The 15,155-nt window shown below is 34.2% G+C and overlaps 1 protein-coding gene across 1 annotated transcript; it reads left to right on the top strand.

Moving 5' to 3' along the window:
* The first annotated feature begins 3,701 nt into the window (after positions 1-3,701).
* LOC121986885 (zinc finger MYM-type protein 1-like) lies at positions 3,702-6,809 on the top strand. Its single transcript, XM_042540813.1, has 2 exons — positions 3,702-3,793; positions 4,409-6,809. Exons 1-2 carry the CDS (start codon positions 3,702-3,704, stop codon positions 6,807-6,809), a joined length of 2,493 nt encoding a protein of 830 aa, XP_042396747.1.
* The last annotated feature ends 8,346 nt before the right edge of the window (positions 6,810-15,155 follow it).

A 15,155-nucleotide genomic window follows, 5' to 3' on the forward strand; every position in this document is an offset into this window, starting at 1 on the left:
TAATACACCTCAACATTGTCATTTGCATTTTTCAATGACTGCTGCCCAAATTACTAGTGTATCTACTCACCCTAAAATTAAGTATTCTATGTCAGGATGAATGTAGTTTATGATGCACATCAGATTATTTATGATACGGGCATTCCGCCGCTATTTTTCCCAAATGTAGACTCAAGTCTACAAGGACTTTAAGTATGGAGCTAATGAAAATATTATATTTTCTAAACAGTCTCAATATAGTGGGATTGTTATAAAGATAGTCCTTCAAGTTGTTGGTGTGGTCGATCTTAGATTAGATTGACTAAGGTTTGTGTTTTGATATTTTAGCAATATGTTTATATGTGTCAAGTAAATCAAGGTTAAATGATACTTGATAGTAAATAGTAGAGACGTTTAACAAGTATTAACAAATGTGAAAAATTCAATAATGAGTTATCAAAGGAAAAGACTACGTGGTCAAAGTAGGCTATAAACTCAGAAGTGAAGAAGTTCAATATGTGTTGGCAATGAAAATCTTAATAGGTCAAAATAGATTAAATGTCAAGTAAAGATGAAGTGCCAAAGAAATAAATTTTAAATAAGTAGAAGTCTCCGCAGGTCAAGGTTAATTAAATATATATATAAAAAAAGATGAAGTCCTTGACGAGAATTTTGGACAAACGATGATGACCTAGTGAGTCAAGATTGACTAACACTAAAGAAGTCTTAGAGATATTGTTTCTAAACAATGGAAGTCCTAATAAGTTGTTGTTAACTTATAATAGATAGACAAAGAAATTTCATGGACATGAGCAATTAACTCAAGCTAAGAGTGATTGAAATTAAAGTATCAATTAATTGATACATGTATTAATTGTTGAATAAAAGTGAATGGAGAAGATGTGGAAAAGGAAAGATGCTCCATTGTAAATGAGACTTTAGTCCCACATTGGGAGTTTCATGGCATGATGGTGCAAATCCAGGGCTCGGATTGTACTGAACCATGTTGACTTGTGTGCGGGCATGATTTGTGCATGTCGAATGTCGGTCAGGGCAAAATTTGTCCAAGAAGAACAACCAACATTTTGCCACTAAGATCTTTTTAAGTTCCACCACTAAGCGACAACTACTTCCATAATATTTTATTGTCGGCATACTCTTTTCCTTATTCGATGCTTGTAATTAATCTTCGAATCAAGTAACCTTTGGTTTACTTCTATATTCTGCTGTGTATTTACGAAATAAATAAATTAACCACAAGTTCTATTCACCCCCCCTCTAGCGCTTTTTGATCCTACAATTGGTATCAAAGCGGAGTTGCATCGAATCGATAAAACCACCATTCAAGCAATTTTTTCGTGGTAATTTTTTAAAATTTTCGGAGTTAATCGGAATTGGTAAAATTGCCACTTTCTGATCTATTTTATCGATCGAGTTCTTTCATTTCTCGAAGTCAGTGCAAACACTACTCGAGTTTTATTATATTCTCTTGTTCCTGCACTACTAATCCAAGATAAAATCTTGAAATCCTTGTTGCCTTTTTATTATGTGCGAGATTTCTTCTTAAATGACCCACCAAGAAGGGTATAGCACTGCACTCCCCCCCTCTGAAGATTCCGACGAAGAACACGAGCAAGCAAGCTTCCTTGCTCTACTGGTACAAGCGTGCGTTGCCGAAATCGAGTTCGAATATGATATCGAGAGCAAATCAGAAATTGAGTATGAGAGAAGCCACAGATTCGTATCCATTTTTGAAGGGCCTAATCACATTGTAAGCTCTCTAATTTCTGGTACTAACATAGATGATTTACAAAATTTAGTTTCATATTTATTTAAAAAATTAGTCAAATCCAACGTCCGGGTCAAGTCACTCCAAAAGGAAGTAACAATCCTTAAGGAGGAGACTAACCTAAGTTCTTTGACTGAGCAAGTTCAAGAAGAAAATTCCAATTTGAAAACTCAAGTCAAAGTACTCAAAGACTCATTGGAACATTTCACTTTGGGTTCCAAGAATCTTGATCTGATTCTTGGAAAACAAAGGGTCATATACAACCGAACTGGGCTTGGATACAAGGTCAAACAAAGATTTAGATCCTACTTATCATTAGTAAATCAATCAAATAGAAAATTAGTCCAAACATGGGTCCCCAAATCAAATTTGATTAATCAAGTTGGACTTGATCAATATTGGGTATCCAAGGATCAAATTCATTACCTTGATAAACCCTATTGAGGCTATGATCCAGAGAGTGTCAATAGAAAAATAATTTTTATCAATAAATAGATTTGTTTGATACTTGCCTTACTGCTTTTATTATGCATGCTTAGACTAGGATAGATAAGAACCTAGGCTTGATTCACACTTGACTTGTTAGACTTAGGAGTTTCAGAAAGGAAATTAAATATTCAATTTCTTTGAAAGGTTTTGTCTAGAACTGGTGGATGATCCCATACCAAGAAGGCCTAGTGCCTCGCCACAGCGTAGAAGCTGATCATTGAAATAAATATTTAATTGACTAACTATAAAACCTTAGTCTAACTCAATTATAAATAAATCCTTAGATTGTAATTTAAATTGAAAATTAAATTAATCATCTCATAAAACTATTAAGGTTCCCTGATTGAAAATCTAGAAAAGGGTGAGATGGACCTAGGTTTAAAATAGCTAAAATTAATTCAATTAAGTTAACTTAATTAATTACAAAATCATAATTATTTATCATAATTAATTTCAAAATCATCTTACTTAATTAATAAATCATAATTATTTATCATAATTAATTTCAAAATCATCTTACTTAATTTCAAAATCATAAAATCATAATTAATTTCAAAATCTTACTAAATATCATAATTATTTATAAAATCATAATTAATTTCAAAATCATAATTAATTTCAAAATTAATTTTAAAATCATAATGAATTTTAAAAATCTTAATTATTTGATTATTAATTTTCAAATCATAATTAATATGTAAATTTATAATTAATTTTCAATATATTTTCAAAATCTTCAAAATTTTAATTATTGTCAAATGTTTAAATCTAATTAAACTCATATTTTAAAATTTGAAATTTAAACTCATTGAAAATTCAAACTTATATTTTAAAATCTCAATATTTTTAAATATTGATAAAATTAAAATAAACTTAACTCCTTCTCACACACACTCATAAGCTGAACATGCTTAATAACCTAGAATGGGTGAGATGGAAAATTAAAAAAAAAATTAAAAATAAATAATAACTTTTATATTTATTTTACATGCTTGGACACTAGGATACCCTAAAAAGCATTTATTTGTTTTTGGCATTAATTAAGGGGGAGTGAAAAGAAGGTTAAAACATTAATTTTTATTTTGTTAAAGCATTATTTTTCAAAGATAAACCTTTCTGAAAGAGGAAGTTCAAACTATTTTTGAAAAGAAAAATAAATTATTTTTGAAAAAAATAGAAACTAAGTTTTGGACAGGGGCGGAGAATTATATGGGCAAAGCTGGGCACAAGCCCAGCAGAAATTTTAAAATTTTAAGCCTAGGTATATATATTTAAAGCCCAGTTGTAATTATTAAATCAAACCCATTCATTTTTAAAGCCCAATTCAAGGCCTAGGTTATTAATAGCTGATTATTAAATCATTATTAGATAAAACATTAAAGCCACCTACTAAAGTCACTAAACCCTAAATTATTCACAAAGAAAGTGGCGGCTTGCAAAAACAATGGCGGCTTACAAAAAAGTGGCGGCTTGCAAAAACAGTGGCGGCTTACAAAAAAGTGGCGGCTTGGAAAAGTTTGAAGAAAATTCTCTTAGGTTTGTATTTCGATTTTATTTATATATAATAGTATAATCAATTACATAGTATATAGATTATGTTTTTTTAATATTATGTGAATATATTAAGATTTTTGTTTTCTAGGGTTGAAATTGAACATTGGGGATTTTAAAATTTCTAATATTTAGGATTGAAAATGTAAACATTGATATCTAGTTTATATTTGTTCAAAGAAGATAAATTTGTGAAAATTTTTAGGGTTGAAATTTGAAAATGTTGTGTACGGTTGAAATTTTTATCTTCATATTTGAAAATGTAGACAAATTTGTTTCATTTGTTAGCTTCCCACATGTTCGAAGTGTATTTTTTAAAAAATTATTTTTGAAAAATGATTTTACTTGTTATTTTATATTTATAATTGTGCTGTTCGAAGTGTATTTTTTAAAAAATTATTTTTGAAAAATGATTTTACTTGTTATTTTATATTTATAATTGTGCTAATTCTTTTTAATTGAACTTATATTATAGGTTAAAAAAAGTAAAGAATTTGCAATTTGAATTGAATTAGCTTAAATAATTTAGACTTACAAAATTTATTTTGATTACAGGTGAAATATTACAATGAAGAATCAAAAAATCTTTGATTTCTTCAGAAAGAAGAATGATGAATCAACAAGTGATTTAAATGGGTCAAATAACATATCTCCTTGTATTTCAGAACCAGCATCTACTAAAAGACCAAGACTTGAAAATGAGACTCTTGATGAACCACTTCCGAATTCGAGTAACAATTTGCAATATGTTTCTGATCCTGGAATTCGCATCCCAATTTTACAACATCCCATTGAACTTCAAGATGAGGTAAGAAGAGCATATATTGATAAAGGGCCAATTCAACCTATATATGATTATCCTTTTACTGAATGTGAAGGTCAAAAGCGTAGATTCCAATCTTCTTGGTTTCAAAAATATCCTTGGCTTGAATTTTCTATTGAGAAACAAAGTGCATTTTGTTTCCCTTGCTATGTTTTTGACACTAACTCAGCACAATTTGACACATTCACTGTCACGGGATTTAAAAATTGGAAAAGAGTTAATTGTAAAAATTGTCCATTCAAGAGACATGAAGGAGATGGGAATTCAAGACATAGCTTTGCCATGCGAAAATGGGGAGATTTGAAAAATCTTGATCAGCATATTGATAGAAGATTAGAAAAACAATCTTCTAAGCAAATTGAGCAAAATCGGTTGCTCTTAAAGGTGTCCATAGAAAGTGTGAAGTTTCTTGCTATGCAAGGTTGTGCTTTTAGGGGTCATGATGAATCAATTGCCTCTAAAAACCGTGGAAATTATTTGGAATTGGTAGCTTTGTTGGGAAGAATGAATCCAGAAATTGGTAGTACTTTGGAAAAAGCATCTAAAAATGCAAAGTACACATCACCAGAAATTCAAAGAGAGATTTTGAAAATTATTGCTGATATTGTGAGGGATAAAATTCGTGCAGAAATTGGAGAAGCCAAGTTTTGTATCCTCGTTGATGATGCAATTGATGAGTCAAGTAAAGAACAAATGGCTATCATTTTAAGATATGTTGATCGGGATGGGTTCATTAGAGAACGATTTTTTGAAGTTCACGTTGAAAATACAAGTGTATTAACTTTAAAAAAAGAGATATGCAATGTATTCAACCAATACAATCTGTTAACTGAAAATCTAAGGGGGCAAGGCTATGATGGCGCAAGTAATATGCGTGGGGAATGGAATGGACTCCAGGCTTTATTTCTTAAAGATTCTCCACATGCTTATTATATTCATTGTTTTGCTCATAGACTACAACTTGCTTTAGTTGCAGTTTCTAAAGAGGTGCATGATGTGTGGTGTTTCTTTTCAACATTAACTTCGGCTATTAATTTTGTTGGTTCATCTTCTTATAAACGTCAGTTTCAATTGAAATCTATCCGAAAAGCTGAAATTAATGATTTGATAAAATTGGGAGAAATTGACACTGGTACTGGATCTAATCAAGATTGTTCTTTGGTACGAGCTGGAGCTACTCGTTGGAGTTCACATTTCAACTCTGTTAGGAGATTCATTAGTTTGTTTGGTTCAATGAGTACACTTCTTCAAGATCTTGTCGACAAAGGTCCCAATAGTAACATTCGAGGAGAGGCTAAAGGTTTGTACTTGGATATAAAATCATTTGACTTTGTATTTGTATTATTTCTGATGCATGAAGTTTTGGGAATATCAGATAAGTTGTGTCAGACATTACAGAAGAATGACATAGATATTTTGAATGCTATAAATTTGGTTTCTACTACTAGACTAAATCTTCAACAGATCCGAGATGATAGATGGGAAGGATTTCTTTGGAGTGTGTTGAAGTTTTGTGAAAGCAATGATGTTGAGGTGCTAGACTTTGATGATTGCTACACACGAGGTACAAAACGTTCTTGCCAGCAGAAAAACAATATAACAGTCCATGATCACTATCATTTTGAAATATTTAATGCAGTAATAGATTTTCAGTTGATGGAATTGAATGAAAGATTTCCAGAGGGCACAATAGAACTTCTTACTCTCAGTAATGCTTTGAGTCCCGTTGATGGATTCAAATCATTTTCTTTGCCTGACATTTGTTCTCTTGTTGATAAATTTTACTACTATGATTTCAATCTAGAAGAAAGAGGAGATTTGGAGAGAGAATTAGATCATTATAAATTTGATATACCGCGTCATGCGCAGTTTCAGAATCTTAATTCTTTGCATCATTTGTGCCAAACATTGGCCAGAACGACAAAGTCAGTTATCTATCCTTTGATTGATAGGTTGGTTCGATTGGTTTTGACTCTTCCAGTTTCTACAGCAACTACAGAACGAGCCTTTTCAGGGATGAAACTCATTAAGACGCCACTTCGTAATAAAATGGAAAATGACCTTATGGCCAATACCATGGTTGTTTATATAGAGAGGGATATTGCTTCAGGTATTGATACAGAATTTATCATAAACAAGTTTGATGTATTGAAAAATCGCAAAATACGGCTTAAATAAGAATTCGGTATGTTTATTTAGTTTCTTTTATTTTTATTATGTGAAGTTCAAATTAATATGTAAAAACATTTTGCCCCCACCAGGAAAAATATTGCTGGCTACGCCCCTAGTTTTGGATAAAGTATTTTTAAGTATTTTTCAAAAAATTCATTTAATTAGCTAAGTACTTTTATCAAAAAAATTTTAAAAAGTTAAGTTTTATCAAAATATTCTTAGCTAAGTGTTTATCAAAATATTTTTTAAAAAAGCTAAAGTTTTTTTAAAGCTAAGTTTTTATCACAATATTTTTAAAGCTAAAAGTATTTTTATCAAAAGCTTTTTAAGCTAAGTACTTAACTTAGTTTTTATCAATTTTTTTTTAACTAAGCTTTAATCAAAATCCTTTTTATGCTGAGTACTTTTAACTAAACCTTTTTCAAAACCTTTATAAAGCTAAGTATTAAAGCTAAGTTCTTATCAACTTCTTTTGAAAGCTAAGTACTTGACAAAATAATTATTTTCAAATGCTAAGTATTTTCAAAGTATTTCTAAATTAGCTAAATGTGTTTCAAAGCACTTATTTTCAAAAGCTAAGTTTTTTTTTTAAAAAGGCTGACTCACTTTCATACGTAAGTTTTTTAAGTGCTACCCTTTAGGGGGAGCTTAAAATAGAATAAATATTATTTTTCTATCTTTACATGTAAAACAACCTTCTCTCTACTTAGTATTATTTTTTATTTATGTCAAAGGAGGAGAGAAAAGTCAAAGTTAAGAATTTAAACATAATTTTTATGAAAGGAGAGCATAAGGGAGTTTTTTTACAAATTATTATATTTATGCTCATACTTAAATTCCTTTATTTATTGTTATATTTTACTTAACTTTGAACCATGTTACCATAATAAAAAATGGGGAGATTGTTGGTGTGGGAAACATCCGACGATCGAACCTGGGTTTTAATTATGTCAAAGGGTTCAAAGTTAAGTTGTCTTATGATCTAACAAGTTTGAATGAGCTTGTAGAAAAGTCCTAAGTGTTCTTAGGCAAAAGTCATAGCTGCGGTTAGGTAAGTGGAAAATCCTAGGGGATGGTAACCCTAGGTCCTAGGGGGCGATAACCCTAAGTGAGGAAAAGTCGTAGCTGCGGTTAGGCAGGTGGAAAACCCTAGGGGGTGGTAACCCTAGGTCCTAGGGGGTGGTAACCCCAAGCGGAAAGTCTTGGCGGGCCGAGCGCTTCGGGCAAAATTCTAGAGTCAAGAATTTTAGGTTGAAATCCTGGCGTGGCGAACCGGGTGGAAGTCTAGACGGGTTATTGAGCGGGCGCCCAACATGAATACTGAAAGCTTCGGACATTAAACAAAAGTACAGTTAATCTGGAGGATCAATCTGGCAATAGGTAACTTCTCCTGAGTGAAGTAGGTGAGGACGCGTTCCCTGGTGAGGGAATAGTAGGCGTCGATTTGACCTAGAATTTTTGGAGCGAAATTCGAAGTCAGAATAGGGCAGTCTAGTGACTGTCAAATACTTGTATTTATCTTATTTTATTGTGCTAACTTTGTTTTACAGGGTATACTTTGTTTATAGACTAATATGCCTTGTAGGAAGGGAGTTACACAAGAGAATGCTCAAATGAACAATGTCTAAGGTACCTCCGAGCTGTTGGAGGTGCCTCAGGCGCCTTGGCTGCAGTTGCGCAAGAAGTAGGGCAGAAGGTGCCTTCCAAGGACGTTGAAGGCGCCTTGGACAGCTGATGGAAGGCTCCTTCGGGTGGATAATCAGTGATCGCAATAGAGCTTATCGACAGCTAAGATTTGGGGGATAAGAGTTCGCTGAAGGTGCCTTCCAAGGATCTTGAAGGTGCCTTCAACGACCCTATATAAGCAGGTCACAAATTGATGCATAACAACACTTCCAATTGTGATCCTTCTTCCATGTGCTGCTAACAAGCTATTCCGACAATCGATGACTATTTTCATAATCTTTTATTGTCGGTATAATCTTTTTAAGTTCAGTACTTGTAATTAATCTTATAAAGATTCTTAAGCTTATAGTAATTATCCACCGAAAGCGATCAACGATCGTGATCTTTGGAGTAGGAGTCGACACAGGCTCCGAACCAAGTTACCAAAAGTGTTAGCGATTGCTTTTAGTTTACTTCTATATTCCGCTACGTATTTACAAAACAAACAAATTAGCCACGAGCTCTATTCACCCCCCCTCCCCCTCTAGCGCTTTTCGATCCTACAATATCTCTGGATGAAATATTCATACAATATAAATGCTCCTTTGGACTTTTATCAACTGTATGATGGATCGATCAGATTTATATACCCGGGTGAGATTAAACATTTGTAATATAAATGTTCCTTTGGGCTTTCCCCGATTGTATGATGGACCGATCGGGTTTGTATACCCGGGCGAGATTAATCATTTGTAATTTAAATGCCCCTTTGGGGTTTACCCAACTATATGATGGACCGGTCGAATTCATATACCCGGGCAAGATTAATCATCTGCAATATAAATGCTCCTTTGGGCGCTCCCCGACTATATGGTGGACCGGTCGGATTTATATGCCCGAGCAAAATTAATTTTCTGCACAATAAGTAATGTTGATGCTAAACTCCATGGTTGATCTTAGGGAGGGTTTAAAGTCTCTGGTTCTCCTTAAGGAAGCATGTCTGGTCACTTCTTAAGGTCCCTAATCGACTGTGATGGTTTAAAGTCTCCGACTCCCCTTAAGGAATCCTATCCAATCACTCCTTAAGGTCCCCAATCGATTGTTCGATGGTTTAAAATCTCTGGTTCCCCTTAAGGAAGACTGTCTGATGACTGCTTAAGGTACTCAATCGACTGTTATGGTTTAAAGTCTCTAGTTCCCCTTAAGAAAGTCTGTCCGGTCATTGCTTAAGGTCCCCAATTGACTGTTTGATAGTTTAAAGTCTTCGGTTCCCCTTAAGAAAGTCTATCCAGTCACTACTTAAGGTCTCCGATCGACTGTTCGATGGTTTAAAGTCTCCGGTTCCGCTTAAGGAAGCTTGTCCGGTCACTCCTTAAGGTCCCTGATCGACAATTGTAGTTTAAAGACTCTGGTTCCCCTTAAGGAAGTCTGTCCGGTCACTCTTTAAGGTCCCCGATCGATTGTTCGATGGTTTAAAGTCTCTGGTTCCCCTTAAGGAAGCATGCCCAGTCACTCCTTAAGGTTCCTGATCGACTGTTATGGTTTAAAGTCTCCGGTTCCCCTTAAGGAAGTCTGTCTGGTCACTTCTTAAGGTCTCTGTGACTGTTATGGTTTAAAGTCTCTGGTTCCCCTTAAGGAAGCATGTCCGGTTACTCCTTAAGGTCCCTGATCGACTATTATGGTTTAAAGTCTCTAGTCCTTAAGGTCCCCGATCGACTGTTATAGTTTTAAGTCTCCGGTTCCCCTTAAGGAAGCATGTCTGGTCACTCCTTAAGGTCCTCGATCGACTGCTATGGTGTAAAGTCTCCGATTCCCCTTAAGGAAGTCTATCCGGTCACTCCTTAAGGTCCCTGATCGATTATTTGATGGTTTAAAGTCTCTGGTTCCCCTTAAGGATGCTTGTTCGGTCACTCCTTAAGGTCTCCGATCGACTGGATGGTGGTTTAAAGAGAAGTATATGCCCCCTCCCAATAATATTGCCTGTACCTTTTCTGTTACTCATATCAATAATGTTTGTACAAAACATATGAATAACTTATAGGCATGTTTGCTAAGTTCTATATGGTTGCAAATGATTAGCACTCTAAGGTCGTTCGAGTTTTCTCCCTTCTGCATCTTGGAGGTAATAGGAGCCCTATACAAGTTTCTGTATGATTTTATAAGGTCCTCCCCATTAGGGTTCCAGCTTATTAACGTCTCCAACAGGCTTGATGCGCTTCCATACAAGATCACCTACCTGAAAGAACCTTAGAATAACTCTTTTGTTATAATTTTGTCTCATTCTTTGACGATAGGAAATGAGTCAGGTTGCCACTTTGTCCCGTGCTTCCTCTATTAAGTCAAGTTCCATAAGGCATCAATCCGCATTATTGTCATCATAAAGCCTTCTTCGATCAGATTCCACTCCAACTTCAATCGGAATCACTACTTCGCCCCCATAAACCAGGTGAAAAGGAGTAATTCCTGTGTCTTCTCGAGGAGTGGTACGATATGTCCATAATACACTGGGTAATTCATCTATCCAGCTACCACTAACATGATCTAATTTGGTTTTGAGTCCTCTGATAATTTCCATATTGGTTACTTCGGCTTGTCCATTACTTTGTGGATACGCCACAGAGGTAAAAGCTTGTGTGATGTAATAATCAGAACACCATTTTTAAATTTTCCTACCTTGAAATTACCTTCCATTATCAGAAACTATTTTGTGTGGAATATCAAATCTGCAAACAATATGCTGTCACAGAAATTTAATAACTGCATGTTCAGTAATTCTGGCCAATGGTTCTGCTTCTACCCATTTAGAAAAACAATAAAAAACTATTAATAAAAACTTCCTCTGAGTAGGTACAAGAGGAAAAGACCCAACTATATCCATTCCCCATTGATCAAAAGGATAAGATATTATAGAAGTCTACAATAATTCAGTAGGATGATGAGAATATTTTGATGTTTCTAACAAGATAAATAGGTTCTCACAAGTTGAGCAGCATCTGCTTGTAAAGTAGGTCAAAAATATTCAGCTAATAATATCTTTCTAACAAGAGATCGACCTCCCATATGGCTGCCACAAGAACCTTGATGCACTTCTTGTAGGATATAATGTATGCCATCTGATCCAACACATTTGAGTAGAGAACTAGAGAAGACCCTTTTATATAGATGATCTCTAATCATAATATATTGGCTCGCCCTTTTCTTGAATACCCTAGCTTGTTCCGCATCAGTGGGTAGAATTCGTTGCTATAAAAATAGAATGATAGGTGTTCTCTAATTACCCTGGATTTCTAGATTAGGCTGTTGCTCAACACAAGATACTAATAATGTTTACTCCACTAGTCTATCTAAATTCCAAGGTATAATGGCAAAAGCTAATTTAGCTAATTCATCTGCTACTTGATTGTTTGTTCGGGGGATTTTCTTTACACTTACTTCATGAAATTCAACTTTTAATTTGTCAAATGTCTCTGCATATAGTTTGAGTAGTCCATTGCTAATTTCAAAGTTACCTGTTAATTGTTGTACCGCCAATTGAGAATCAAAATGAATTACCACATGAGCAGCTCCTACATGCTTAGCAGCCTGCAAGTCTACTATCAATGCTTCATATTCAGCCTCATTATTGGTGTATCTATAATTCAATCTAATATATAGATGTATTTGATCTTCTCTAGGAGATATAAGAAGAATCTCTATTCCATTACCTTGTCGAGTAGAAGATCTATCCACATAGATGATCCAGGTTTCCTCTATTTCTGGGCTTGGTATTTCTGTTATGAAATTCGCCAAAGCTTGAGCTTTGATGGCCACCCGAGGCTGATACTGTATATCATATTCACTAAGTTTGGTCGTCCACTTGATCAATCTTTTGGACGCTTCTGGGTTAATGAGTACCCGACCAAGAGTGTTGTTAATCAATACTATAATTGGGTGTGATAGAAAATAAGGACGTAATCTCCGAGTTGCTAAAACCAATACATAAACTAACTTCTCGAGTGTCGTATATCGGCATTCTGCGTCTTTTAATAAATGAATCAAAAAATACATAGGTAACTGTTCTTTCTCTTCCTGCCTCACTAATACAGAATCAACAACATGATCGTTGGCTGATAAGTACATCCACAAAGTCTCTCCTAATACAGGGAGAGTAGACAAATATTCTTTCAGCTCGTCAAGCACCTTACTATAATCCTCATCCCATTGAAATTTATTTGCTCATCGGAGTACTTTGAAGAAGGGCAGACTCCGATCAACTGACCGAGAGATGAAGCAGGATAGGGTAGTAATCCTCCCTATCAATTTTTATGCTTCCTTTAGATTCTGTGGAGGAGTTGTTAGAGTGTATACTAAAAGTCTAGCTTTTTGTATAAACATTTAAGAATCACATTGGTCAAATGCCTATATTTATATACTAAGTGTAGTTGTTCAATTAATTTATATTGTACATAACATGGTGTGTGGTGTCACACACAGAAGATCATGTTATCAATTCCTTATCAATTATAAATAGTAGCTCACGACTAAGATGGAGAGGAACAAACCATTGGAATAGTCGTAGTGTAATTAGGTATTAGTTTATCTTGACTAATAAATTACACTAGTACACTCTGAGTGTATTGAGTAGGACTATTTAAAGTAAGTTCTTTTTATACTGACTTAATAAAAGAACAAGACCTTAGTTATTATGGAAGTGTGTGCTCTTAATCCTAATATAATAACAAGCACATATATTTAGTATTTATTTCTTTGACTTATCAAAGGGTGAGATTTAGCTCGATAAATCAATAGGTCTGATAAGTTGGGAAATGATATTACTTATAGTATATGTTGTTGATTATAGAAGGAAAATGTGTCCTAATAATCTAGGTTGATAATGTCCCTAAGAGGAGCTCATAAGGATTGTCATGTTAAACCCTGCAGGTGGACTTAGTCCGACACGATAATAAGGTTGAGTGGTACTACTCTTGGACTAAGATATTAATTAAAGTGAGTTGTCAGTAACTCATTAAATTAGTGGACATTCGACATCTTAAACACAGGGAGATTAACACACTTATGATAAGAAGGAGCTCAAAATGTAATTTGGGATTGGTGCAGTAGTTCAATAATAATTCTTTAGTGGAATGAATTATTATTGATGAAATTAAGTTGGGTGATCGGGGTGAACACGGGAAGATTAATTTCATCGGGAGACCAAAACCAATTTCTCCTCTCAATCCCTATCGTAGTCTCTTATTTATAAAGTATTATACCCACCTAGACCCACCTTTGTACTCATCCTAATGGGATCGGTCAAGCTAGCTTGGAGCCCAAGCTAGGGGCCGGCCAAGACCAATAAGATGAGCCAAGTAGGTGGTCGACCAATGCTTGGAGCCCAAGCATGGTGTGGCCGACCCTAAGAAAATTAAAAGGATTTTTATTTTTAAATTTTTCTTATGTGGATTCCATGGTTTTAAAAGAGAGTTTAAAATTTAAATCTTTCCTTTTATAGCTTTCTACAAAAGATTGAGAAAAGATTTGATATCTTTCATTATTTGTAGATTGAAAGGAAGATTTTAATTTTGATAAAACTTTCCTTTTTTATAACCATGTTCATGATTTAAAAAGAGAGTTTTAAAATTAAATATTTCCTTTTACAAGTTTCTACAAAAGATTAAGAAAAAATTTGATATCTTTCCTTATTTGTAAATTAAAAGGAGATTTTAATTTTAAAGATAATTTTTCTTTTTAGAAATCATCCACATGTTTAAAAGAAATATTTTAATTTATAAAATTTCATTTTATAACCAACCATGAAGGGAAAAATTATTAGAGAAATTTTAATTTTAAAATTTTCGAAAACAAATAAAGAAGTTTTAATTTTGTGTTTAAAACTTGCCTAATTTGGAGCTCTTTAGGTGGCCGACCATGATATTTAACAAAAGAAAATTGATTTTAATTATTTAAATTTTCCTTTTCATGGCAAAGACAATAAGTAAGGTTTTATTTAATTTTTCCTTATTTGCCAAGATCAAGGATTATAAAAGAGGGGGTAGGGGTGCATTCATGACAAACAACTCTATTCTATTTTTCCTTCCTCTCTTCCTTGGTGGTGGCCAACCATTGTTTCTAGCTCTTCTCCTCTTCTCTTCCTCCTTTGTGGCCAGCGGCATCAACACAAGAGGAGTCCTTGGTGGCTGGTTCAAGCTAGGAGAAGAAGGAGAGAAAGGAGGTTTTGTTTCTAGCATCCCTTGGAGCTTGGTGGTGGTGGTCGAACCTCTACATCCTTGGAGGAGCTTTGGTGGCTGAAACTTGGTGAAGAAGAAAGAAGGGCTTGGGTGGTTCACATCTCGGTAGATTGTTGTCCACACAACGTCCGAGATAAGAAGAGGAATACGGTAGAAGATCAAGAGGTCGTTACATACAAAGAAAGGTATAACTAGTAATTATTTTCCGCATCATGCTAGTTTTTCTTTGTATGAATTCTAAACACAAGAGGCATATGATTCTAGAGTTTTGAATTTGTGATTCGAGTTTGTATTTTTTTGTTTTCCGAATTTGTGATTCGATTATTCTTTTTGGTTAAACCTAATGTTATTTTAGGAAATTAAATATTGAATTACATTAAGAGGCTTTATCGAGGCAGTGGTGGATGCTCCCATACCCAAGAAGGTCATGTGCCTCACCATGTTTGACCTGGGAGCCAAT

The sequence above is a fragment of the Zingiber officinale genome, chromosome 5B, assembly GCF_018446385.1.
Source record: "Zingiber officinale cultivar Zhangliang chromosome 5B, Zo_v1.1, whole genome shotgun sequence".
Taxonomy (NCBI): Eukaryota; Viridiplantae; Streptophyta; class Magnoliopsida; order Zingiberales; family Zingiberaceae; genus Zingiber; species Zingiber officinale.

What these genes read in the sequence shown, in the direction of transcription:
- LOC121986885 (XM_042540813.1), top strand. Translation starts at nt 3,702, where the DNA reads ATGGCGGCTTACAAAAAAGTGGCGGCTTGCAAAAACAGTGGCGGCTTA. An exon ending in TTTGAAGAAAATTCTCTTAG is followed by an intron (nt 3,794 to 4,408) that starts GTTTGTATTTCG and finishes TGATTTCTTCAG; the next exon opens with AAAGAAGAATGATGAATCAA.